The following is a 24,962-nucleotide window of genomic DNA, read 5'->3' on the forward strand; positions in this document are numbered from 1 at the left end:
GGCTGACATTTAAAAATATTCTGTAGGCAAATGCTTACGTTGTCACATGGTAAATTTTTACAGATGAAACTGTTTTCTCTCATTACAATTATTATGTCTGGACTGTAGGATTGTGATCTAAACAGGGCTGACATTTAGAAATTCCCTGTGATATTCTAAAGTCTCGTCTCGCTGTGCATCTGTCCCTGCAGCCTGCTAGGCTGAGGAAATTGACAGTGATTTAACAGCCATTTGAGCAATTAGAATTTAGAGGTGCCCAGGGAACGTCATGCTGTAAGTACCTTATGGATAAGGTTCAGTGGATGAGGAGGGGCAACTGCATCAGCTAAATGCAGCACAGATAATGTGCGTAAAAGAAATATTAAATTGTAGCTGATACTCTTACCTGAGTTTACTATTGTGATTACCTCCATTGAGGAAAAATCTAAAACAGAGAACTGTCTAACTTTGTACTTATCAAAATAGGAAAAGTGGACTGTTCAACTAAATCTTGAGAGTGTAATATGAACTAATCTCTTAATATGCATTTTTTATGCATTTTCCGAAGCGTAAAAATGTCACTCTATGGTTTATCTGATAGAATAATACTTCAACTTGTGTGTATTGTAATTTCCTTTGTCACATTTGTGATTTAACAGCCATTTGAGCAATTAGAATTTAGAGGCGCCCAGGGAACGTCGTACTGTAAGTACCTTATGGATAAGGTTCAGTTAATGGGGAAAGGCAACTGCAACAGCTAAAGGCATCACAAATCTAGACAATCTAATGGAAGGCTTCGTTGCAACATTTAAAAGAAATATTGTTAGATTGTAGTGGATACTACTAACTCCTGAAATCACTTTACGACACAAAATTTGCTTGCACTTTGATGCTGTTGAGAATTCCTGATGTGTATATTGAATTTCAAACTCTCTGTCATATTTTGAGTTTTGATACTAAGCTAAGGTTTTGGAGGACAATGCAAAATAGAATATACTATAGAAATTGTTACCTGCATGTATGCAGGTATGGTTTTGATGCTGGTGGGAACTTTTCGGTAGCCGGGGATGTAGGGCGCTGTATCTCGTGAACGGATGGTGCGAGCACGACGATTTTTGGTACGTGGGTTGGGGGTGGTAGCCTAACACTCAGGTTTGATTTTGGGCCTCCTGGCGTTTGAACTTGACATTGCAGGTGGCATTTTTGGTGTTTTTGGGGCACTTTTGGCGCTGTGTGTCCGGAACGATACGCGCGATTGCGACGATTTTTGGTGCATGGGTGGGGAGTTGTTGCCTGTTGCCTAGGATTGACTTTGGGCCTTGTCGCGTTTGAACTTGACCCGGCAGGTCGAATTTTGTGTCCGAGAGGGGTGTTTCCGGAGTTATATCTTCTGAACGGCTGGTGCTGGCGCGATGATATTTGGCACATGTGTCGGCGGTGGCTGAATAATGCTCAATTTTGATTTTGGCGCCCTTGGTGCTTGAACTTGACATTTTAGGTTACCTTTTGTGCGGGCACGGGGCGTGCGCTGTATCTCCGGAACGCAAGGTACCATTGTGTTGCTATTTGGTACGTGAGTTGTTTGTGGTGTCCTGGTGGTCAGGTTTGATTTTGGGCCTCCTAGTGCTTGAACTTGATACTGTATAGGTTGATCCTGTTTTTGTGTGGTTGGGGCATCCTCCCAATATCTGCTTGGTTTTAAAAACAGATTATGGTTGGGTGTAGAACCATCATCTGGCCTGGGCCACCTTCAATGTATCAGGTTACTTAGTGGCACTGACAGTTTGCCAGATGACGGGAGTGTACAAGATTATATATCTGTTGGTCAGGTATAATTGGAGTTTGCTTATTACTCTTTGTGGTGTTTCTAGAGCTGTATAGTACTGAGTTTTAAGTTTCGGTACAAGTTCCTTTACCCTGTTGGCAATCATGGTTGAACTTGAACTTAAACAGAAGAAGATGCAATTTTCTAATGTGGAGGAGAACTGTATAGAGTGTGGGCATAAGAGAAAGGTATGTGTATGATTTGTCCTGTGTTTCTTTTTGTTTCTTTGGTAATGCCATTTCCATACTGTATACAGGTAATTTGTTGTTTTGGGCTAGTCATATTCGCTTGGTTTTTGGGCCTGCTTAATCTATGGTACAGGCAGGGTTAAGTGGTGGAGGCTTAGCTTTGTTCTGTTTTAAATTCAGTATCGTTGGTTGCATTTTGTCGCGGCAAATATATGATGAAATTCCCCTTCTAAGCAACTGCTCATTGGTTTGCGGGGATGTTTGCTGGGTGTTTGCTCTGACTACAACAGCTTCTGAACTTTTCAAAGCTTCCATTGCCAGTAGTCTGTGTAACACAAACTCCGCTGTCCAGGGCTGTAACTGGCCCCTCCCCGCGGGCCGGCGGATGTTTGGCGGGCTGCTATAAGCGAGATTTAATCAGGCTACATTGCCAGCAGCTTGCCATCTATAAATGGGATTGACAAGGACATTTTTCATAGTAAATTATGCTGTTAAATTTGGCTTAGATACTACAGGAGATTTAGGTTTGGGTTGGATGGATTGAATGAAAATATCATACCACCCTGGGGACTAACTGTTGCTGCTGCATGGGGGCTACCACTATTCATATTGTCTAATGTCTATGGAACTACAGATAAAAGTATCATTGGTCAAATTATGCAAGTAACATTCCGATGTCAAGTGAATAACACCCCAGAAATAAATCTTTAATGAATATCATTGGAAGAACACAAACCAAGGAGACTTAGCAGCTGCATTAGGTCAGTACATTGAAATAGGAAGATATTAGTATATCATGTGACAGAGTAACTACATGTGCATGGGCCATCTGAGACAAAAAAAGGTAGCGTCTCAACAACTTCAAAGTACTGTGGTTGGTTACATACTTAAGAAATCCAAAATAAGTAATGTTCATCCATGTCCAAACTTACAAATTCAGAAAATGGAATTTCAGAGTCAGACTTTTGCATGGTGCACAACCAACACAGTAAAAAGCTCATTTTTCCAACCACGTACCACAGACAAAAAGGCAAAAATACCCAATAGGTCTACAGAAACCCAATACATTTCATGCAGGCCTGAGGTCTACGAACTCTTGTTTAGAGTAAGTTGATTTGGATCTACCCTGTGCAAAATTAGCAAAGTTAGACTTAGTGCCCACATCCTGAAATAGAGAAAATGTGTCGTAAGTTGTTACCTTGTGCAAAAGAACTTATGGTGAAAAATCAAATTGACTTTATTCAACTTTCTACGATAACAAATATTGATGCTTACTTTATACCAGGATCATCCTACTTTTCTCAGTGATTGGGTTTTGATTTTCAAATTTCCTACTAAGCTGAAGTTTAAACTGTTCTTTGTACAATCACTTTTTAAGATAATGCTACTACCTTCTTACTTTCCTGACCAAATGGGTTGTTGCCTCCAAAGAGGAGCTTGTGCAAATGTCATACCTTAGACATTCAACAAATAGATGACTGTACTGTAGACATGGGGGATACATGCAGTAATGGGGGACATCAGTAACAATGATTCTACAAAGGCTAAGCAGAGTTTAATGTGAGAGGCACATAATTGCCGCGCTCGTGAAATGGGAAAGTTGAAAGTTGCTCCTTCCGTGTCTTTCATTTATGGGTGGCATTTACCTCTCGGTGACGAGGTCTCGCTGACATTTCAGCAAATGCCACGTCGCACGTAACCCTATCTGTAGGGAGGGATCATCTTGTCAAAGTCATAAAGCTTTCTTTGATTACCTGAAGAGCATATGGCAATCCAATTGAGAAGACACTGTTACAGTGATTGTAGTAGTTGCTCTTATTTTTCTCTGCAGGCACGAACTTGTCAGGGGAGATGTATAGAGATGATTTGAAATTGCGCATTTTGTACATGCACATGCATATGGCATGAGTTTTCTCTCATCACCTCAAGAGCATAATGCAAATGTAATTGAGAAGACAACTATTATGTTACTCAATCTTATTTTCCTTCTCATGCACAACCTTGGCATTAGTGAAAGGCATTAGAGAGAGTTTGAAATGGTACGTTTTGTACATGAACAAGGCACAAGCTATTAATCAATCCAACAATCTGTAAAGTTTTCTTTGTCACCTGAACTATGGCAATCTATCTAACAAAACACAGTGTCCATAGTTTTTATCTTTCTCTGTAGGATGATGTTTGGCATTACCATGGCAATCTAATCAAGAAAATACACTTGCTATCTAAAAGCTAAACATGCAGAAAATGTACATGTATGTATTGTATTATATGAGAAATAGTTTTGGGTCTTTTTTCTACATCATAAGTTAAGTCTACCCGTTGACAACCTATTTCTGTTTTCTTTTATCCAGATGAAGCTTGGTAAGGGAAAGACGAGCCTGGAGACTGGGACTACTGGTAGCTAGTCCCCCCAATGACCTTGTGATGAAGGTACTACACACTGTAGGTACTACGTAGGTAGATAGAAGTGTGGAAGATAACCGACAGCAATGGTTGATTTGGGAACCTCTTTAAAACATTAAATAACATTCTGTGGCTGGCTTATTTCTGGTAGCAATAATGGGACTTGGTCATGGCTTGCTTTTATGTTGTTTTCAGGGCTTGAAATGAATAGAAAATGATGCAATTTTGTTCAAATTTACTTACTAATGTCAATCTGAATGGTCCTGGCATTTTGAAATCAAGAATAGTAACTATTTTAGTGCCAAAATTTTGCAATACGTACATGTCATATACTTTTGAACTATCTCTACAGGCTGAAGGTGTCGGGCTGCATTGTGTGGGGATGGAGTGCTGATTCGAGAAGCTTTCTGCAGCAACTGAGTTGCTCCAGGATCAACACAAGAGGATGACTCCATACATGAGGTTAGAATTCATCTTTGATATGATGCTTGATTCTCTGGTAATGATTTAAATATCTTAAGATACAACATTATGCAATATTGTGTGACAAGTTGTAAAGTAACGTTTATGAAGGTTAGACATCCAGGTAAACAATATTCAAATACAATTCAATCTCTGACACTGAAGAAAAGTGATGAATGTCACTCGAAATGTTGAGAAGTAAATCTACGTTTTCTATCCAGTGGTAGAGATTGAATTGTAATTGTCTTGTATAGTGTTTGTTGTAAGTGTTCCCTTTCATTTTAGGCCAGATATGACCAATGTGATCTGGTTCAGTTCAGTTTAGTTCATCCATCAGGTGACATGTCAATTTATTATTTCCGAAGGAAAAATGAAAAACTTCCTGTGCCAATATAACTGACGGATTACCCAGAAAACTGGATGTGCTAGCCATAGTTGATGATATCTCTAATCTTCTCCAGGGCTTGCATTAAAAAGACACTCCCTCTCCCACGCGGCCCATTCATCATTATAAATGACACTCCAGGGAAGGAGATAATCCTTGTGACAGTTACAGCTTGTGACAGCTGACTATCTGGATGTGCTCCATAGCATCACACCTCTTAAATTGAATTTGATTCATCAAATGAGTCCGCCGTTGTATAGTCGCTCGGAAGTGTGTCATAAAATCTTCAAAGGAAATGGGTATCTATAAAAGCAATAAAACAATGGGGGAGATAGTGGCCATGGGGATTTTCAGATTCCCCTTTATGTTATGTGTTATTAAAGAATGCTATTGGGAAAGAAGCTGGAAAGGAACTGTCAGAGGGAAGATTTATGGATTTTTCAAGCACATTCATCAACATTTGAAGCAACTTGGTTGGAAAATAAAGTTGGTTTGGCCTGAAGCTTGCTGTAAAGAACGGACAACTGCCCAGCCCTTCAAAATCTCTAACTTGGACAAATACAGAGAGATACAATCTAATTCCACCATTGGAAGAGGATGGAGTGTTTGCAGTTGTTTTCATTTTGCAGTTGCGATCATTAGGCTAGGTGGGCAGAAGACAGAACTATCATTTCTGCAGTTTATCGCATTGAAGAGGTCACAGCAGAAACCATGCAATTCGAACCCCCACAAGATTTCCAACATTTCCAGTGACTGACTACTCTGCTGTGTTAATGAAATCATCATGACAGCACCTTCCTTTGACAGAAACTTTCCATTGTGGACAATTACAACATCGCCTAACTGAAACAGTCGTGTATTCCCTCGACATCCCAAGCGTCCTTTGACATTAGGAGGTTCTTTTCTCTCCTGAGGATTGGACAGCAAGGTGATAGTTAGCCCCAGGGATTTGCCAGCCTTGTAAAGCCACCATGATCAGATGAAAGTTGACGGAAATACGGCGAACAGCGTCCCGCGGAGACTACTAAAAAGCACATTAGCGTTCGCATGCTTCGTTGGCACACCTCTCTGGAGTACGGAAGGAACTTTTAGAGCTGGCCTGATGAGTGTGTGATCTAATGAATCTGACTGCCACAATTAGAAAGAGAATGAATTTGTGCGGAGCTAATCTTAGAATTTGCTGGCAATGTGTCGGTTCAACTGAAGTGTTTGAATTGAGGACAGTGAACTTAAAGTACTAAGAAGATGAAACATAAAATCCCTAAGTTCCAACACCCGTTAGGGTTGTCCCCCTAACTTCAGCTTTGGTTTGAACATGTTTTTGAGGACAGCAACTGCTCGTATGTGTGAGAGTAGGACATAAACTGTGGATGTTAATCAATGGCCTCCTTACAAAACTGTTAAGCTGCCTGCATGCCATATTCTGTAGAAGATAATCAGCTATTTTAAATCTACATGTTGAAGTTTTCAATATGTATTCTATCAACACAGATGAGCTTTCATGCTTAAATCTACATGTTTACAGCCTGATAGCACAAATCTATTAGACTGTGGTATTAAGTGTAGAACGTAATGTAAGTGAAGACTTCTTTTTCTCCTTCTTTCCTCCTGCCTAAAGCTTCTTAAAGAAAAGATTATTGGCAGTTGGGCATGTGTTGACATCAACACATTGTCAAGTGAGCCATACAAAGTTAACAAAGGGAAATAAGGGAATGACGCTAAGGAACATGAAAAACTGGTTTTGTGTATGCAAAGGACAGGAGAAGTGAATTTAGTGGGTTAGTTACTCATGTAATTGTCTGTATAAAAGGACGTGTAGGGGTGGCTCAATGCAGCATGGTCCTTGCCAGTTCAGTTTGAACCTGGAGAGGGACCCTGCCTCTGCCACACCACTCTCTGATGGTCCAAGGGAAGAACTAGAGCCTGTAGCAGTTGTTCCTGCACACGATGATGCAATGTTTGGGTATGGTGTATTGTGGGTGTAGTACAAGGGGACTGTCAACCCTGTGTAGGATTGCTTAGCAATGAGCTATGCAATCTGCTTGAGGAAGAAAAGGAAACAGAAATAATTGGTATTCTCCGAGCAGAGGTTGGGTTATAGTGATTAGTAGTGGCTGGGATTTTTACTGGCTCGCTCCCGTAAAATTTCCGACCACTACTAATCCCCCCGACTCCACCTCTGCTTGGAGAATACAGAACTGGGTCAATGGGATATTCCTGTAATAGTCCTATCACAATGCTGTCATTGAGCATAATAGGGACAACCATTATGGCACACTGTCATCTATAGCTACACATCCTATGCATATTTTATTCTAAGCTGAGGCCATATCAGATTAATTTCTTGGTTTTATCTAAGATTTAGGAAAAGAGAACATCACGAAAATAAGATTGGGGTGAAAATATGCAGCTGACTGTGTTCACTCCTTAAAACTGTGTGCACCCCACTCTGGCCCAAATACCACAACCAGAATCTGCATAAATTCCTGAAGTGTGATAGATTTCAAAATTTATAATAATAAAAGTCATTGTGGTCACACATGATGGTCAACGTAGAACATACTTTCCTGTTCATAATATAATGAATTTTTCATCTAAAACCATCTAACTTGGTAATACTCGATATCAAAATAGGAAAAGTGGACTTTTCAACTAAATCTTGATAGTAATGGCATAATCTCTTACACAATTTTTTTCTTCTTTTTTGGTACATTTTCAAACTGAAGCATTAGAGTGTCACACTTTGGTTCATCTGATAGAATAGGCGCTTCACTTGACATGTGTATTGCAGGCTTAATTACAAGATTGGAGACGAAATGCAGTGCACCAATTTTTCTTTTGTCACATTTGTGTAAGCAGAAAAATTGCACCGTAAACAGCACACACCAGCATTTTCTTGTGTGACAGTAAAATTTACATATTCCCCTGACAGCAATAAAGAGAGGCACATTTCGCACCTTATCTGTCATCCGTGTGCTTTGGTATTCCTCGGACGCTCCAGGATCAATAAAAACTGAAGAATGGCTGTCATCACTGATTCAGAGTCTTACACTCTAATCTAGGAGGATGACCGACTTTGAAGTCTGAAACCTGTCGCAGCCTCGGAGATTGGTACGCTCGGAACGAGCGGATAGATTATTCCCAGCGACTGTCCTTTGCTGATCTAGAGGAAGCTCCGGGAATTATCCTCTCTGATGAAATTTTCAACAGCTTCTTGACTAAAGGAGGGGATTAGACGCCTCATCTTAACAGTTTCTGGAGATGAAAGGGATGTATTTGAATGTCAAGGCGCTTCCACTGCCATCAGCTGAAAAGGAGTAAAGGACAACGCTGAAAGAGAGCATTGGGATGGCTTATAAGGATTAGAATGTAAACTGCTTTTCTTGATTTCAAAGATGGTTCCAGCAAAATTTATTGCTAAAAGTAATGTCCATAGTATTCCATCAAAATCCTCTAGAAAAGTTCAAAGAAGAAGAATGACAGTAAATGAAAGCCTTATGTAGAAATGGCAATCTAGGTAGACAGCACCATTTACTACTTAATGCCATGTAAGAGAAAAAGTTACCGAAATGTTAGCCCTAGTTTCATGGCCCTTTTGAAGTGAAATGAAAGAGAATTCTTTTAGTGACTTTCAGATGCAGTGAAAAGCAGAGAATGAAAACTAAGAGTGGTCTTAACAGCAATCTATGAAAACAGCACCCTTTACTGCTTAATGCCACGTAAGAGAAAAAGTTACAGAATTTCGAAACATTGAGCCCTAGTTTCATGGTCCTTTTGAAGTGAAATGAAAGAGAATTACTTTAGTGACATTCTGATGCAGTGAAAAGCAGAGAATGAAAAAAAGTGAAAGAAGTCTTAAAGAAGTATACCTTGTAGCTCAGTGAAGAGCTAATCCTTCCCTGGTTGTGACAGGAAAGACAAGATGTGCAGTACTAGTATGTACAGGTACAGTGTAACACAGCTTTCAGCACCAGGGTCATTGCCCACACAGCAATGTGTAAAAGAAGAAGTGTCTCTGTGCCACAAGCAGTAATGCAACCCTGCTGCTTGACCATTTGAATCCGATTCTGGGGATGTGTGGGTCTGGTTTGATCCTATGGTCGGCTCAGCTCGGACATGTTGTAAGGGATTGCATTTGACTGTCGGAGGGGACGTAAAATGAGGGTCTTGCGTTCGAGGTGGTGTCTTGAGTACATAAAACAGCATCATTACTAAGATTGGATACATACTGGCTCTAAGAATACACCAATTATATAACAGCTCAGTGAAGAGCTTTTCCTCTTGTTTCTTCTAGAGTTTTTTTCTCCTTGGGTCGATGTTATAGGTCACTTGCAGCTTGCAAAAATGCAGAATCCTCTGTGAATAAAGTCTGGTAGGGAGTCAGAATGCTTGTTGATCCTTTGTGATCATGACGCATTAGCAATTCAGGAAGTAAGGTACAGTGACTATCATATTGAAGTTTTCATCCCTGCCCTGTTCGTTGTTAATGTCCATCTGTTTTGATTTCACTTTGAATTGTCTAGGAACCAAAGCGATAAATTGGTGTGGCCTTACATACGCCAGCTTGTTGCCACCCTGATATTTGCTGTGTAGAAAAATATTTGCACATTCATTACACGGGGTAATAAACAAGGCTGTAAGGGTAATGTAGGTCACGGCCTTTATTACTACAGTTCAGGGTGGGCAGTTTTTAAGGGTGATAAATGACCCAGAAGTGGGTCAGGAATGGCTTAATATACCGTATTTTCTGATTTTTGCTGCATGTGTACCAGAATTTCAAGTCTAAAGAAGGACCGTGGAGAGTCCTGACTGAGAGGAGCAAGGGGCCAGTCCCTTCTTTGACAAGGTTTGAAATCTTTGGTGCTTAGCTTAACACTATGGATACTGTAAATTTCTTTACTTTCATGTTGGTTTTATTTTGCAGGTCAGTAGGAGGGAAAGGGTGTTTTTTTACAATGCTTTAGACTTGGGTTGAATCATGGTTCTCAGGCATTGAAAGTAGTCATCATACAAGCACAGTGCAGGCAGGCAGGCAGGCAAACCTCAACATGACTGTATTCACTCTACACAACTCACTAGACCAAGGCATGAATCTGGTCCTCAAGCTTTGCTTTCATTATACCTTTCCAGGTACTAAGTACCAGGTACTTTAAAAATCTGATAACCTGATACAGCAGGTCCATGCCTAGTGTAATACAGTTGCCATTTAGAGTTCACTGCAGAAAAAAAATGCAAAAGTTTCAAGATATACAGTAAAGAAACCATGATTACACTGTAGTGTCCAATCTTGTCACTCGTTACGTGAGGGTCACCAGGGGCTGCCTCGGGTGACCGGTCCATATGCTGGAACATAAGACAACACGGCTGATGGAGAGGGCAAATCTATGGACGACATTCTCCATGCATCCTGATGATCATCTTGCTGACCTGAGTTGATTATGGGCAAGGATACATTACTTATACAAGTACATTGTACATGATAATGTGACATTGTGTTCTCCCTAAAAACAAGTTGCTGTGGATCAAAGAATGCTTGCAACAGGATGGAGGAGACTGAGTAGAGGAAAACTTGGATGAAAAGCTTAAGGCCACACCTTGCTTCTCTGACATTTTAAAGTGAATTCAAAGCAAGTTTTCATGTTGATCTTCTAGTTAAGCATTTATTCTTTTGATATCCAGGAAACAACAAACTAAGGTGGTGTGGCCTGATATGTTATTTGTGTATTTAGTCCAAATGCAACAATGAAAGCCTGGTTACTAGTTCTCAGTGCTATCTCTAATACAACACCGTACCCAATGCCCAAGGCACAGTGGATACCCAAGGCACAGTGGATAACAACCTCAGTTTGTGTACTTCCTAAAGCCTGCAAAAGGCTATGGGACTAACTTCACCTACCTTTTTTTTATCTCTACTTCATTCTTGCTACAACTTTGGTAATATCAATATTTCATAGTGCTTATCATTCACACAGCTGCATTAGATATGCCTCCAGAGCATACCACCCATAAAATCAAGTTCAACTTACCTAAATGGCAGAACTAAATAGAAGCTATTGGCTATTGGACTACCTTCACCTACCTTTATTTTGCCCCTACTTATTTTTTGTTATAACCTTTGTTAATCATTTTTCCTAGGCCAATAATGCTTACCATTTATACTGAGGGCTCAAGAGCATACTACCCATGAAATCAAGTTCAGCTTACCTAAATGGCAGAACTAAATAGATGCTATTGACTATTGGACTACCTCCACCTACCTTTATTTTACCTTCACTTAATTCTTGTTGTAACCTTTGTAGCATTTATATTTCAAGCATCATTTTTCCTCAGCCAATAGTGCTTATCATTTACACCGAGTCCTCAAGAGCATACCACCCATAAAATCAAGTTCAAGTTGCCTAACGTTACGGATGGCAGAACTTTACAGAGGCCTTCACCTACCTTTACTTTTACTCTCCTTAATTCTTTTTATAACCTTTGTAGCATTTATATTTCAAGCATCATTTTTCCTCAGCCAATAGTGCTTATCATTTACACTGAGGCATTAGATACGAGGCCTCCAGAGCATGCCACCCATAAAATCAAGTTCAACTTACCTAAATGGCAGAACTAAATAGAGGCTATTGGCTATTGGACTACCTTCACCTACATTTACTCTACCTCTACTTAATTCTTGTTATGACCTTTGTAATATTTATATTTCAAGCATCCTTTTTCCTCAGCCAATAGTGCTTATCATTCACACTGCCGCATTAGATATGAGGCCTCCAGAGCATGCCACCCACAAAATCAACTAAGTACCTAAATGGCAGAACTAAATAGAAGCTATTGACTATTGGACTACCTTCACCTACCTTTACTTTGCCTCTACTTAATTCTTGTTGTAACCTTTGTAACATTTATATTTCAAGCATCATTTTTCCTCAGCCAATAGTGCTTATCATTTACACTGAGGCCTCAAGAGCATACCACCCATAAAATCAAGTTCAACTTGCATAACGTTACGGATGGCAGAACTTTACAGAGGCCTTCACCTACCTTTACTTTTTGTCGCCTTAATTCTTGTTGCAACCTTCGTAACATTTCTATTTCAAGCATCATTTTTCCTCAGTCAATAGTGCTTATCATTTACACAGAGTCCTCAAAAGCATACCACCCATAAAATCAAGTTCAAGTTGCCTAATGTCAGGGAGTGGCAGAACTCAATAGAGTGAGCAGTAAGTGTTAATGGTGTCTGCGATGTTGTCAGCAACATTTGTGAGACGGGTGATGAGCAGGTCCTGCTGTATGGCAGGGAGTGTGATGGGACTTGATGGAGCAGCAACTGGGAGGGTTAGCATGTGTCACTGGTGCTGTATAGTACATGTCATCATCTCAGTCTCCGTATGGCCACACCAATTTGATTTGTTGTTTCGTAGATTTTTAAGATTATGCCTAACTGGAAAAACGTGATGAAAGAAACTGGTTCTGGTGCAGGAACAATGAGGTTCTGGTGCAGTAACAATGTCACACACCAGGGGGACCAAAACTAACATATGCATGTACCATTACAATCCATCAAATTGGGTTGGCCTCTGTATATTGTCCAAGCAGAGGTTGGATCACGGAGATAGCAGTGGTTGGGATTACAACTGGCTCGCCTCACAGAAGTGAGCCAGTAAAAATCCTGACCACCACTATCTCCACGACCCAACCTCTGCTTGGAGAATGGCCTCTGTACGGCTACTTACCCTCCAAGTTGTTCTTTGTAGCGCTTGAGCAGAAGCGTAGAGAAGGTTAAGATGGTGATAGGAGGCTCTTTGGTCCTGGCTCGGGTCGTGGACAGGCTACCTGCTCATCAATGGAGTCAGAAAGGTAATTCTCTGGAGCGATCGGGCAGAACTGGAAATGGAAAGGTCTGTCAGTCCAGGTTAGCTTACTGAAAAGCTCATCTTCCTCTGGTTGTGACTGGAAGGACAGGTGATATGTGTATGTACTGTGTAACGTCAGCTCTCATAACCTCACAGGGTAACCCTGGTTCCAAAACATCAAAAGAAACTGTACAGTGAATTTGAATTTAAAGAGATCTACTGATGCATCATCAGATTCACACTTCAGATATGCTAGTATTCAAGATATTCTTTAAAAAACTTTGATAACGTAGTTTAGATGTCTTAGTGTGCCTGGCAGAATGTATGAGAGTTACTGTTAAATGTACAGTGTCAATATGCTAAGCAAATTCCACTCAATGTTTTTGATATGTACAATCAACAGTGAGTTGACCACGGATTGACATAATCCCATTCTGAGGACTGCAGACCTTTTCAAGAGGCGTACAAGATGGTTCAGTGACAACAGATGGGATTTAAACTCTTAACCCTCTGGTCTTGCAGCAAGGTTACAAACCAATGGTCCATGAACGTTAGGCTAAATAAATTCGATTTGTTAGTTCTTGGTTTTTCCAAAATATTCTTGACTGGAAAAACATCATGAATGTCAAGGGAAAAATTGGAAAGAAAGGTTCATGCCTTGATGAGCCTTGTTTTACGCTGTAAATACAGTTACAACTGTAACATTGAACCTCCCTATTTCCTGCAATATTTGCTAGATACTACAGGGACCAAGGAAATAAACCAGCATGGCCCCTCATGTAATTCAAACCTCAAAGAATGTTGAGTATGAGATAGAGGCCTTTAAGGAAGGCAGCAAATAAACTTCTTGCGAGTAAAGGAAGTGGATACCCAATGGGAATGAAGAGTTTGAAAAGTTTGACAAGGAAAGACGGAGGAGCTGATTTCCCCTTGAAGAAAGGCAGTGAATAGACTGCTTGTAAGTCAAGGAAGTCTATACTCACTGGGGATGAAACTTGAAGACGTTGGCAATGGGAGTCAGAGAACATGATTTCCTTTGAGAAAGCAGAGAAAAGTGCAGTCAGGGTTCTTCAAAGGGCAGCTCATCAGTACTTGGGCGATCCCGAAAATTGCACGGAAGTCATTACTGTCAAGTGCTCCAGTTTGAGCAGTATGATGACCTTTGCTGAAAGAGAAACCACACTTGAGGGCTGCATACCATAGTTTGTTTGTACTGCATACACCTACATGTGTATGTCAGTCAGTGACTCTGGCAACAGTATAATCAAATACTGGATACTACTACTGTCGGTTCAAATAGTTACTGAACTTGCACATTCATAACCATGTTGCCATCTCATAACCTTGTTTGCCCTTAGAGCAGTCTTGTTCATCAGCTGTTGATCGCTAATCTTGATGTTTTTGTTTGTCTTGCATACCCGGTAAACTGCCTTATGGCGTTACACATCGGGTTTGTACTGAAGAGTACAAGCTGCATATCTGGGCAGATTTATTTGATCCACTGACACCAAGAATTACCCCTACTTTTTTTGATAAATGTGGTAGGTTCTCTTACATGCTTGAGGTGTGACTCTCCTCAAGCACAGGACCTCTATTTAATGTCCTATCCAAGGGAAAGACCAAAGCTATAGGTACTCCTTTTCACCTGAGTAAAGTAAGGAAAGTCATGTAAAGTGCCGTACCTATGGTCATAAGATTGGAGGCACATCAATGTATTCATACCCAGAACCTTTGGGTTATGAATTGAACACCCTGCTTGTTGCAATGCATGACCCCACACAGTAAAGAACCTACCACACTTAAAGAGTAGTGGTCCTTCCCAGCGTGAGTGTAGTCCTATGGCAATTACTGTCATATTGACGTCACCTGAGTTAGCGCCAAATGGCATCTGCTTCAGACCCTTGCAATTTAGCCCCACCTATTTTGCACTCCTGTCAACTTGGTCCTATGCTGTAAGGAGAGGGTAGTCAGCCAATAACAATAACAGTTACAGTAATAGAATACGCAGCGGCGTATCAAGTACTGTGGTTAGTTAAAGCCATTCACTATAGATAGCTCACACCTTCCTCTGACCCTCAGGTAATCCAGCACACAAGCATCACATTACACCTGCATGATATTTGTAAACACATCAACTCTAGCTGAAATGATGTATGTCCACAACAGCAAGCATTTTAGCACCATGGACAGTTAGCATATCAGTTTATTCACTCACTGCAGCAACTTAACGATTTTACATCCAATCCTTAGTTTTGTTTCCCATTGGAATCAAAATTGTCTTCAGCTTGACTTTGTCTTACCTTTGTTTTCTATTAGAATTTTTCTTACAAGGTTTCCTATTGGACATCAAAAATTGTCTTCATTCATAGGGTATAAAAGACCTGTTTCTTCCAGATAACTTCAGTATCACTGACGAAAGATGGTGGATACTACAGTCAAACCTGTCTATAGCGGCCACTCAAGGGACCGGACAAATTTGGCCACTATAGACAGGTGGCCTCTGTATAGAGGTGGTAACTTGTAGATAAAATACCCAAGGGACGGACAAAACGTGGCCACTATGGACAGGTGGCCCCTCTGTAGAGGTGGCCCCTAATACAGGTTTGACTGTATATCTAAAATGTCTGACCGTTTCCAAAACCATATCCAGTTGCTTGAGTAGCTGCTTTTTTGGCTTATCTTATTACCTGGATGTCTAATCTCTATCGATGCACATCCAATTCTGTTTCCATGCCTGTTCAGCATTTTATCTCTAAAAGCCCAACAACCAACAAATTGAATTGATGTGGCCTTAACTGTTTATCTATGCTATGAAATCTAGCGCATGCTAAATCAATGAGTGACCTGTCAGACCCCATAACCATCTATATAACAACGACGATAAAGGTTCACTGAAACTGTCGCATCTTAACATGTTAGTCATGGAAGATTCATGTCGGGTGACAAGACCTTGTCAGTTTTATTACTTGTTTTGATATTTAGATGAATAAGAATCTCTGGTTCAATAAGACGATGCCCCTGCAGTTGAACCGTGCTCTGATCTGGCCTACTTTGCGCTCAGGAATCGATGACTGAGAAAATTGTCTTGAAAGGAATTAAAGATTGTCGCTTATTGGTTTTTCTAGACTTGTTGATGTTTTACCAGTATCAGATCCAAGACTGGTAGAAATCAAACTTTTTGTATCAAATGAAAGAGTGCATGTCTTCCTGAAAAAAAGTTTTTTCATGATTCTTATCCATTCATGATTGACACTATTGTCAATCTTTTGACTATTGAACAACATGCAACACAATATCATTTATGGTTATTTGTCTACTGTCTTTTGAAAGTTAACACTTTGATTCGTATCACAGGTACTGAAAATGTTCTGTCTTTTTTCCATTACATTATTACAAAATGTATGCTGCAAATGGCTTCAATAGTTTTGGATTAAGGTTGACCTGTATTATAAAGTTCTTAACATGATCCCAGTACTAAGCTTTTGCCAAGGGAAGACCCATGGCCCACCTTAATGTCATATCATCATTGGGACTGCCCTCCTTGCAAAGGTCAGTTTTGGTAAAGGGTAAAATTTCCCATCTAGCTCATGTAGATGTAACAGTCCATGTTTTTGAAAATAAAAACACGTTGTAGTGTAGACACAAATTTCTACATCTCTACATTTTGGTTTGGAGTTTGAATCCTAGCTGCTCTGCTCGAGCAGCCAACATGACTTCTGTGCAATACTGAAAAGGGTTAACGTTATAGTCTCAAGGAAAGAATGTTAATCATGTTTCACTGTTCCATAATGTGCCTGTTGCAAAAGCTTTGCGAAAGGGAATTTCTCTGGTACTACAAACCTGTAGATACTGTTAGTGTCTGTCATCTTCTGTCACGACCAGTGAAAGATAAAGGTTTTGAAATTGGTAGTTTTGCTGTTCTTTGTACCTTTAGAAAATAACAAAACAATGTAATTTTCCTATTCAACTGAACTGAATTTAAGTATAACTCCTCTGTAACCTACACTGGACTGAAACACATTTTCAGTTTTTGTGCAGACTGAACCAAACAGTTAATATGCTTTGTGACTTTGAAAAACAGGTATACTTTGTGACTTTGAAAAACAACATCACACAGAACATTTGATATCATATATAGTAACTGTACAATGTCACTTGTTCATCTTGTCAGAGAAAGTTGATTTGCAGGAGAGCTCTTCAGTAAGTACTCAGGATTGGAACACAAATTTTTCAATTTTTTGCAGACTTAAATAAACAGTAATGCTTCAGACTTTCGAAACAACATGACACAGATTCTGTATACATTTTGTAGTAACTAATTAATTATACAATGTCACTTTCGTTTACTGATTTGCAGGATAACTCTTCAATACACTGGAGTAGAACACATTTTCCTCTTTTTTTTGCAGACTGAAAATGATAAAGCACCACCCGTTGGGAGGGCATCCGGTCAGTCTGTAATTTCAGACAATGTTCAGTCTGACTCATGTTATCTGCGCCACACAGACCGAATCACAGATGGCAGGGTTAGGGGGCTCAGCGACCACTAACTGTTAGGGCTTGTGGGGATGGCTGTGTGACATAACGGTACATCATTCTGGTGAAGCCACACCAATTTTGTTATTTGGTTCTGGAATCTAAAAAAAATGTTGAACTGCATGGAAGATCAATATCAAAATACTGTAAATGCATTTAAGTTTGCGGGGATTTACTTTCGAGGTAGCGGGAAAATGGAGTGTTTGCAGTGGTATACTATAATGTTTGCGGTAACTATAATGGAAGAATGTTCGTGGTGGTTTTAAGTTTCTGATGAGGCGGCCACCGCAAAAACTGCAAACATAAAACTACCGCAAACATTTCTGCATTTACAGTAGAGTCTGAGGGGAAGTGTGTACCTTAAAGTGAATAAAAGAAAGTGAATTCAAAGTTATCTCAAACCAGTTTAGTTCACTGAAGAGCCCTTCTTCCGCTGGTCATGACAGAGAAAATAGATGCGATGTTCAGTACTTACATGTACATTGTGTCAGGAAAATTTCCCTTAGGCTAGTTTCTTTCGACAAGCACAATAATCAGTGGACTATAGCTTAATGTCCCATCCAAAGGACTTCAACCCTTTCCAGTAGCATAAATGTCAGGTGAGTGACACACCCGGAATCAAACTCATGGCTTCTGGTTCCAGAGGTAGGGTCGCTAACCACTGGACTACGCACGCTACACATGTACGCTAATCAGAAGTTATCCTCCAAGCTCTCTGTTTAGGTGGTGTCCTCTTGCTACATGTAAGTCATAACACTATAAAAAAAGTCAGAGAAACAAAATAATAATTGGTGTGGCCTAACAGCAGATGGCAGGGCTAAGGATGTTCAGCGAACATTAACAGTTGGGTTTGTAGCAGTGAGCTTGTAACATAACCTTACATTATTCAAGTTACAGCACATTGATATTGCTGTCAAGTGTATTGGAGTCTGGAGCTATAGAAAGAGCTCATACAGCAATTTGAAAAGCTGACAACTCAAAATTTGTATAGCTGAGAAAGATTCTTAGTGATGGTTTTCCATCACATGACTGTGCAGAATGTGAAATAAACATGTCAAAAGAAATTCAATGCATTTTGAATATAGCATAATATATTATACATTTATTGTAAGGGATTTATACATTTAAAAAAATTCCTAGCATGTCATGTCAAGCGATCTTGCATTTTTTCAGTTTGGGCCTTCTTTTTAAGTGTCATGAGTTATATTTCTTAATCACATAAAAGGAGAAGCCTTTCTTTGGTAAATTGATAGCTGGTTTGTAATTTTCTGTACAATACATCATGTATCTCAAGTTTTCCATGTTGCTCAAACTTCTTACATACATGTAAGCTTGGATTAGGAAACAATGAAACTTCTTACAGATTTTGTTTTCTCTTATCCCTAAAGATCATGACAAAGTGTTCTCAACTCTGGGACATAAGCCAAGTTTCATCCAGCATATCACTCTTTTGTCCTCTGCATAAAATCCCTGTCTGAAAAGTAGCAGATAATCCATCTCGTTCAATCTGTACTAGTTATTGTTCCTTGCAAGAAAGTCATATGTCTTCTTGAAGATTCCCAAAGTCTGTCATGTCTTTCTGGTAGTCATGACTTACTGTAAATGCATTTAAGTTTGCGGGGATTTAATTTTGCGGTAGCGGGAAAAAGGACTTTTTGCGGTGGTTTTAATTTCTTGGTAGCACTGATGCACTGTAGTCTCTTACTGTCATGTTTGCGGTGGTTTTAGATTCGCAGTAAAGCGGCCACCGCGAAAAACCCAAACATTAAACCACCGCGAAATTTTCTGCATTTACAGTATGCTAAGCCTTAAACATGAGTTTTCAAACAAGAGTTTGGAGGTGTCAAGTCTCAGTGAAATATTCACAGTTTCTCACTTAATTGCAAGTTAATCATCTTTGAAAAATGGTTCTGATCAACATACGTGTAATATTTGCCCATTAATCACTTTCTGTCAGTATACAATAATGACCTGAGGATATGGAAAATGTTGGGCTTTTCATCTGCTTCCAAAAAAGAAGTCAAACCCAACCTGTTTAGAAATAGCCAACACTAGTATGTATATTCGAATAGTCTCTTTTTACAATAATGTTTATCACTGTCCATTGTCACATTAGTGTTCCCTATGTTTCTACTATGTAAATGCAATTAGCCTCCAGGCATGAACTTGCCAAATGAATAAACTTTCTATATTGAACTGCAAAAACAGACAGACAGACAGACCAAAAATAATACCTCCCAGTAAAATAGTAGACTCTTCCATTGACCCCACGACCTGGAATGTCTATCATATCTAATAAATGACTGCTTCTACCACCTCTGAAATCTACTTCCTTTCACCTCTACAAGTTTGATCAGTGTTGCAGAAATATCTTTTGAAAACTGTCTCCAAGAAGACGTTGTTTATGTATGTCTAGATACAGAAAACTTCTTTATTAGAGGTTACTGCACTTATGCCTGTACTTACCAGATCAGCAAGCATGTATGACTTAAGGCAGTCATGCAAAAATTTGTTTCGACATCAGATTGAAACCCTCTTTGAGGTAACATGAAGTCTTCCCATCATTCTTGTTGTCCTGACTTGTGCCTTTACTTATCCAATCTGCCAGAATGTATAAGTTATGACAGCCTAGCAGAAATATATTTTCAACACTTTCTCTGAGCAGACATTTGGCTTGCTCGTATATATATATATGACATTGTACATAAAGCCTCTTGGAGGTTTCGGCAGGTCCACCCAATGTTCTTGTATTTCTGACTTACGCTTGTACTTATCCGATCAGCAAGCATGTATGAGTGAAGGCAGTCTTGCAAAAATGTGTTTTGAAAATTGTCTCCAGCTGACAGACGTTTGGCTTGTTCATGCATGTCTTTCTTGTGGTTTCTCCTATTGTCTCAGACATTGTGTTGAACCCTTCTTGGAGTTTTTGGCAAGTCCTCCCATTGTTCTTAACTGATCAGCAGGCATGTATGGGTTTAGGCAGTCTTGCAAAAATATATAGTTTTCAAAATTGTCTCCAAGCTGATATTTGTATTGCTTGTTTATGTGTGTCTTTCTTGTGGTGTCTCCTTTGTTTCGTATGGAAACCTACTTAGTGATTATGGCAAGTCTCTCCCATTGTTCTACTAGTCCTGACTTATGTCTGTACTTACCCAATCAGCAAGCATGTATGAGTTTTGCAAAGATATTATCTTGCAGTTGGAGGTAACATCAAGTCTCTCCCATCGTTCTACTAGTCCTGACTTATGCCTGTACTTATCCGATCAGCGAGCATGTCTGTATGAAGAAAGACTTGCAGGTGGCGGTAGTCCATGCCCATAATTGGCCCCATAAAGCATCCAAAGCCCCACACCTCCCCAATAACGTCCACGGCCAGGGATGGATTGGAACCGCTACCACCGCCATCCAACACTGCCTGCAAGGCTTCTGTATCGACAATCTGGATGGGAAAATGGAGTGTGGGGAGCACTTTTGAGTTAAGTGAGCGAGAAAAGTGGCTTAATGACTGTTTTGAGGGATGAAAAGAAACAGGAGAGTCATCTCCTGGGCCTTGAGTAGAGGGAATATTTCACTCCCCTATAAAAAAAGTGCATGTTTATGGCTTTCTCAGGCTGGTATGATATACACAATTATTGGGTTCTGTTTGTCACCTCTATATTTAATGTATGAAATGGAGGTAAAAAAATGTTTTACAGAGCATGTGTGTGTTTCTTGTATTTCAAGTGCGATGCAAAATCAAAACATCTCATTGAAATGTTGAAAACAGAATCTGAGAGCTGCTTCTGGTGCACGCATTTTCAGGGAGCCAACTTTTCTCCAAGCCTTATGTTTCTGTCTTGATCTCTTGCTAACTTTTACTTTAAAATGTTCAAGAGCTAAGAAAATGAATTTCTGTGGCCTTAGATGATAATGCTGATGATGAAGAAGGGTTTATTCAGTTTCAATTCTTTGCAAACAAACAAACAAACAAACACACACAAACCGCTGGTTACCTGAATTAGTACTAATGAAAATAACATTTCAGCACCCTGGACAGATACCACTAACCATTTGGCAACAGTTTTTAACTTCTGGGGAAATATAGCTTGACTATATAGCACCGATTTTAACCAGTTTTAAACCTGTTACAGTTAAAATACCTCATTTGTCAGGAGAAAAACGAATAAATTAGAAAAAGCAGATTCAGCTTTAGTTCTAGACTAGCCAGGAAAAACAATTTGTTTACTCGAACGGCACTACGAAACCTGCCAACTCTAGCTTTTTGGCCAGCAATTGTTAAGAGCTCTAAATGACAAACTTTCAAACTTTAAGGCTTTCTACTAAATTTTCCATAACTGAAAACACAACAATTTTTTTGCTAGCCCTTAACAACTCCAAGGCATGGCTAACAGTGTAGATATCACCAAAAACCAACCAACCAGCCTCCACTGGAGGAGCAAAACTCTCCGCACAGAAATTTACAGTTCTCTGGCCCATCTTCCACCCCACACTGGACACGCCTCTCCTCTCCTTCACCCATCAAAATCTACAAGAAAAAGAAAAATAAATGATGAAATTTTCTACTAACTTAAAATTAATTCAGACCTTAAGTTTTTTAGGACCATAACTAAAAACACAACATTTTTTTTCTGCTAAGACTTAACAACTCCAAGGCCTGGCTAACTCTAGATCTCACCAAGCAGACAACCAACCTCCACTAGAAAAGCAAGACTCAGTTGTCAGATTACTCTCCGCACAGAGATTTACAGTTCTCTGGCCCATCTTTCACCACACACTGGACACGCCTCCCCTCTCCTATCCGTCAAAATCTACAAGAAAAAGAACTTAATTGCAAAGAGGAGAGAAGAGACTCGGGAGCTATGTTACGGCTGGATACCAGGCTACAACTAACCAACCTCCACTAGAGGAGCAAGACTCAGTTAATTACCCTCTGCACAGAGATTTACAGTTGTGCAGTCCATCTTCCACCCCGCACTGGACGCGCATCCCCTCTCCTTCACCCAGCCGGCTGTGAGGAGTTAATCCCCTGAAAATAACACTTCGCTCACATTTCCTCGCTGCCACCAGCAATGCCTGCCAACTCCGTTTACGAAAACGACTCTGCGAGTTGCCCCCAACACTCTGTCACTAAGGCCACACCAGCACATTTCTTTGGCTCTCGGACATTGTAAGATGAAGATACATGTATATCATGAAAACAATATGACTGAGTGTCTCTCTCTTGGCTTGGCTTCTTGAACGAAGATCATATAGGATGTGTTTAGGTATCCTAGCGAGAGAATATTACTACCAACACTTTGTTTTCTACATGTTTTCCAGTTAAGGATGTATCTAAAATATCTGAGAAATAAATCAAATTGATGAGACGTCATGATGATGTTGTACTGTTATATACAAATTTGACTGATAACTCACTATGACAGTCTATACTCTTTTCATAAACTGAGTCCACCAAGACACAAACCTGCTCCCAAGGCTTTGTTATCAAATTATGCATAACATTGAGCAGATTAAAATGGGACTGAGCAGAGCACTTTGGACTAATGCTAATGTAGCCTTTCACAGACTACACCTATATATCAGATATTTTGTGAAAATGTATTTTGAAAGGTAATTAATATGTAGAATGCAGTTAGATGTCTCCAGGAACAAAGTCAATTCTGGAGAATTCTGCAGAATTCTGGGAACTGAGTTTATTGTTTGTTGTTCCTCATCAGGAGAGGGTGACATTGCATGAAAGTGGTGTGGGTTAAGAATGGACGGAATGAAGTAATGTTCATATAGTAAGGTTCTTTTAGCACAACCAGAAAATAACTTACACCCAACGTTTCGGTGTTTGTCAGACACCATCATCAGGGTGGAATGACGGGAACTACTTCTTGCTGCTACTTATAGCCGATGTAGGTGGCGTTGCAGCAGCAAGAATGCCGTCCCAGACGTGGCTCAGCTTGTATCCCCCCTCATCTCTGTTCATGACTGGCACTGATTTTCTGATCCAAACTGCTTCTTTAATCCATCGAGTTCTTCTGTTTTCCTCTCTGTCAATGACTCTGGATGTAACTTATTTTCTGGTTGTGCTAAAAGAACCTTACTATATGAATAATTGCCAACCTGATGAAGTTATTCACGGATATGAAGTAATGTTTTCCCAGTCAAACATATCTTTTTGACATCAAAGAATCAGTGACTTAAGGGCATACCAATTTAATTGGTTGGTTGGTTATCGGATTTTAAAAACATAAAAAGAATATGCTTAACTGGAAAAACATAATGAAAACAAAGAATGAGGACCAAGTTTATGCCTTGGTTTTATGAAGTGGATACAGTGTCATATTCATATTCTTTTTTTTACCTGCCCGTTGCTTATATAATGTCTGATTGCTGCACTTTCACTTGAAAAAATTAGAGTACCAACAAGTTAAATTGGTGTGGACTAAAGAGGGCTAGAATGAAGGACATCTGATTACTGCATGGGGAATAAAGTATTTTTCCCAGTTTAACATATCTTGTTAACACCACCAAAGAACCAATGATTTAACTTGGTATGGCCCTTAAAAGATGGCTGGAGATAAGGACATTTGATGTTGACTTGGGAAATAAAGTACTACTGTAATTCCTGATATTTTCAATGTACTGTTATGTTCACGGTTTTCACTGTGACGACTATAACGTGAACTTATCATTACTGATAACAAATAAATCACAGCCTTTTTTAATGCGCACTTGTCACGACAGTGAACATTAAGTTCTGAGAACAAGTTAAATTTTCCCAGACCGTGAAAATTTGGTACCGTGAAGACAAAGTGAATTACAGTATGTTTTTCCCAGTTAAACATATTTTTTTATATCAAAGAACAAACGACTTGACTTGGTATTGCCCTTGAAAGATGGCTGGAATGAAGGACGTTTGATGTAGACTGGGGAGGGAGGAATTCTGCCTGCTCAGGAGAGTGTGTAGGATGAGTGATTCTCAACCCAAGGGGCCAGTCGATCCATTATGGATCGCTCCGTTAACTGGCAATTCTTGCCAAATGCCAAGTCCATTTGTAACAGGCGGCGTCATAACTTACACTGGGGCGGCTCAGACGTTGGGGTCCTCTCATTGCAAGTGTGTGGCTGTATCTAGGAAAAAAGCTTTATAACATTAGTTCACCTTTATCCACAGGGTAAACTATATCCATTGCTTTCGAAAAAGAGTATTAAAGGATATTAGGTCGTCAGATGATAGTTTCAAACTACAATAGTACAACTTAAACCGCCGTCCATCAACTTGATATCCCTTAATACCGTGTGGGTAAACACAATGAATATACTTGATATATGTTCTCTTACTC

The 24,962-nt window shown here is 39.8% G+C and overlaps 1 protein-coding gene across 1 annotated transcript in view; it reads right to left on the reverse strand.

Annotated features, from left to right (window-relative positions):
- The window catches only part of LOC118419309, a 151,804-nt gene extending 129,415 nt beyond the window's left edge, over positions 1–22,389 (reverse strand). The window contains exons 1-3 of the mRNA XM_035825669.1: positions 22,375–22,389; positions 22,043–22,153; positions 20,872–21,067 (exon numbers count right to left, since the gene is read on the reverse strand). Coding sequence (XP_035681562.1) covers positions 20,872–21,067; positions 22,043–22,153; positions 22,375–22,389 — 322 coding nt within the window. The remainder of the gene's footprint in view (positions 1–20,871; positions 21,068–22,042; positions 22,154–22,374) is intronic.
- Positions 22,390–24,962: the final 2,573 nt, after the last annotated feature.

The sequence above is a fragment of the Branchiostoma floridae genome, chromosome 7 (assembly GCF_000003815.2).
Source record: "Branchiostoma floridae strain S238N-H82 chromosome 7, Bfl_VNyyK, whole genome shotgun sequence".
Classification (NCBI taxonomy): domain Eukaryota; kingdom Metazoa; phylum Chordata; class Leptocardii; order Amphioxiformes; family Branchiostomatidae; genus Branchiostoma; species Branchiostoma floridae.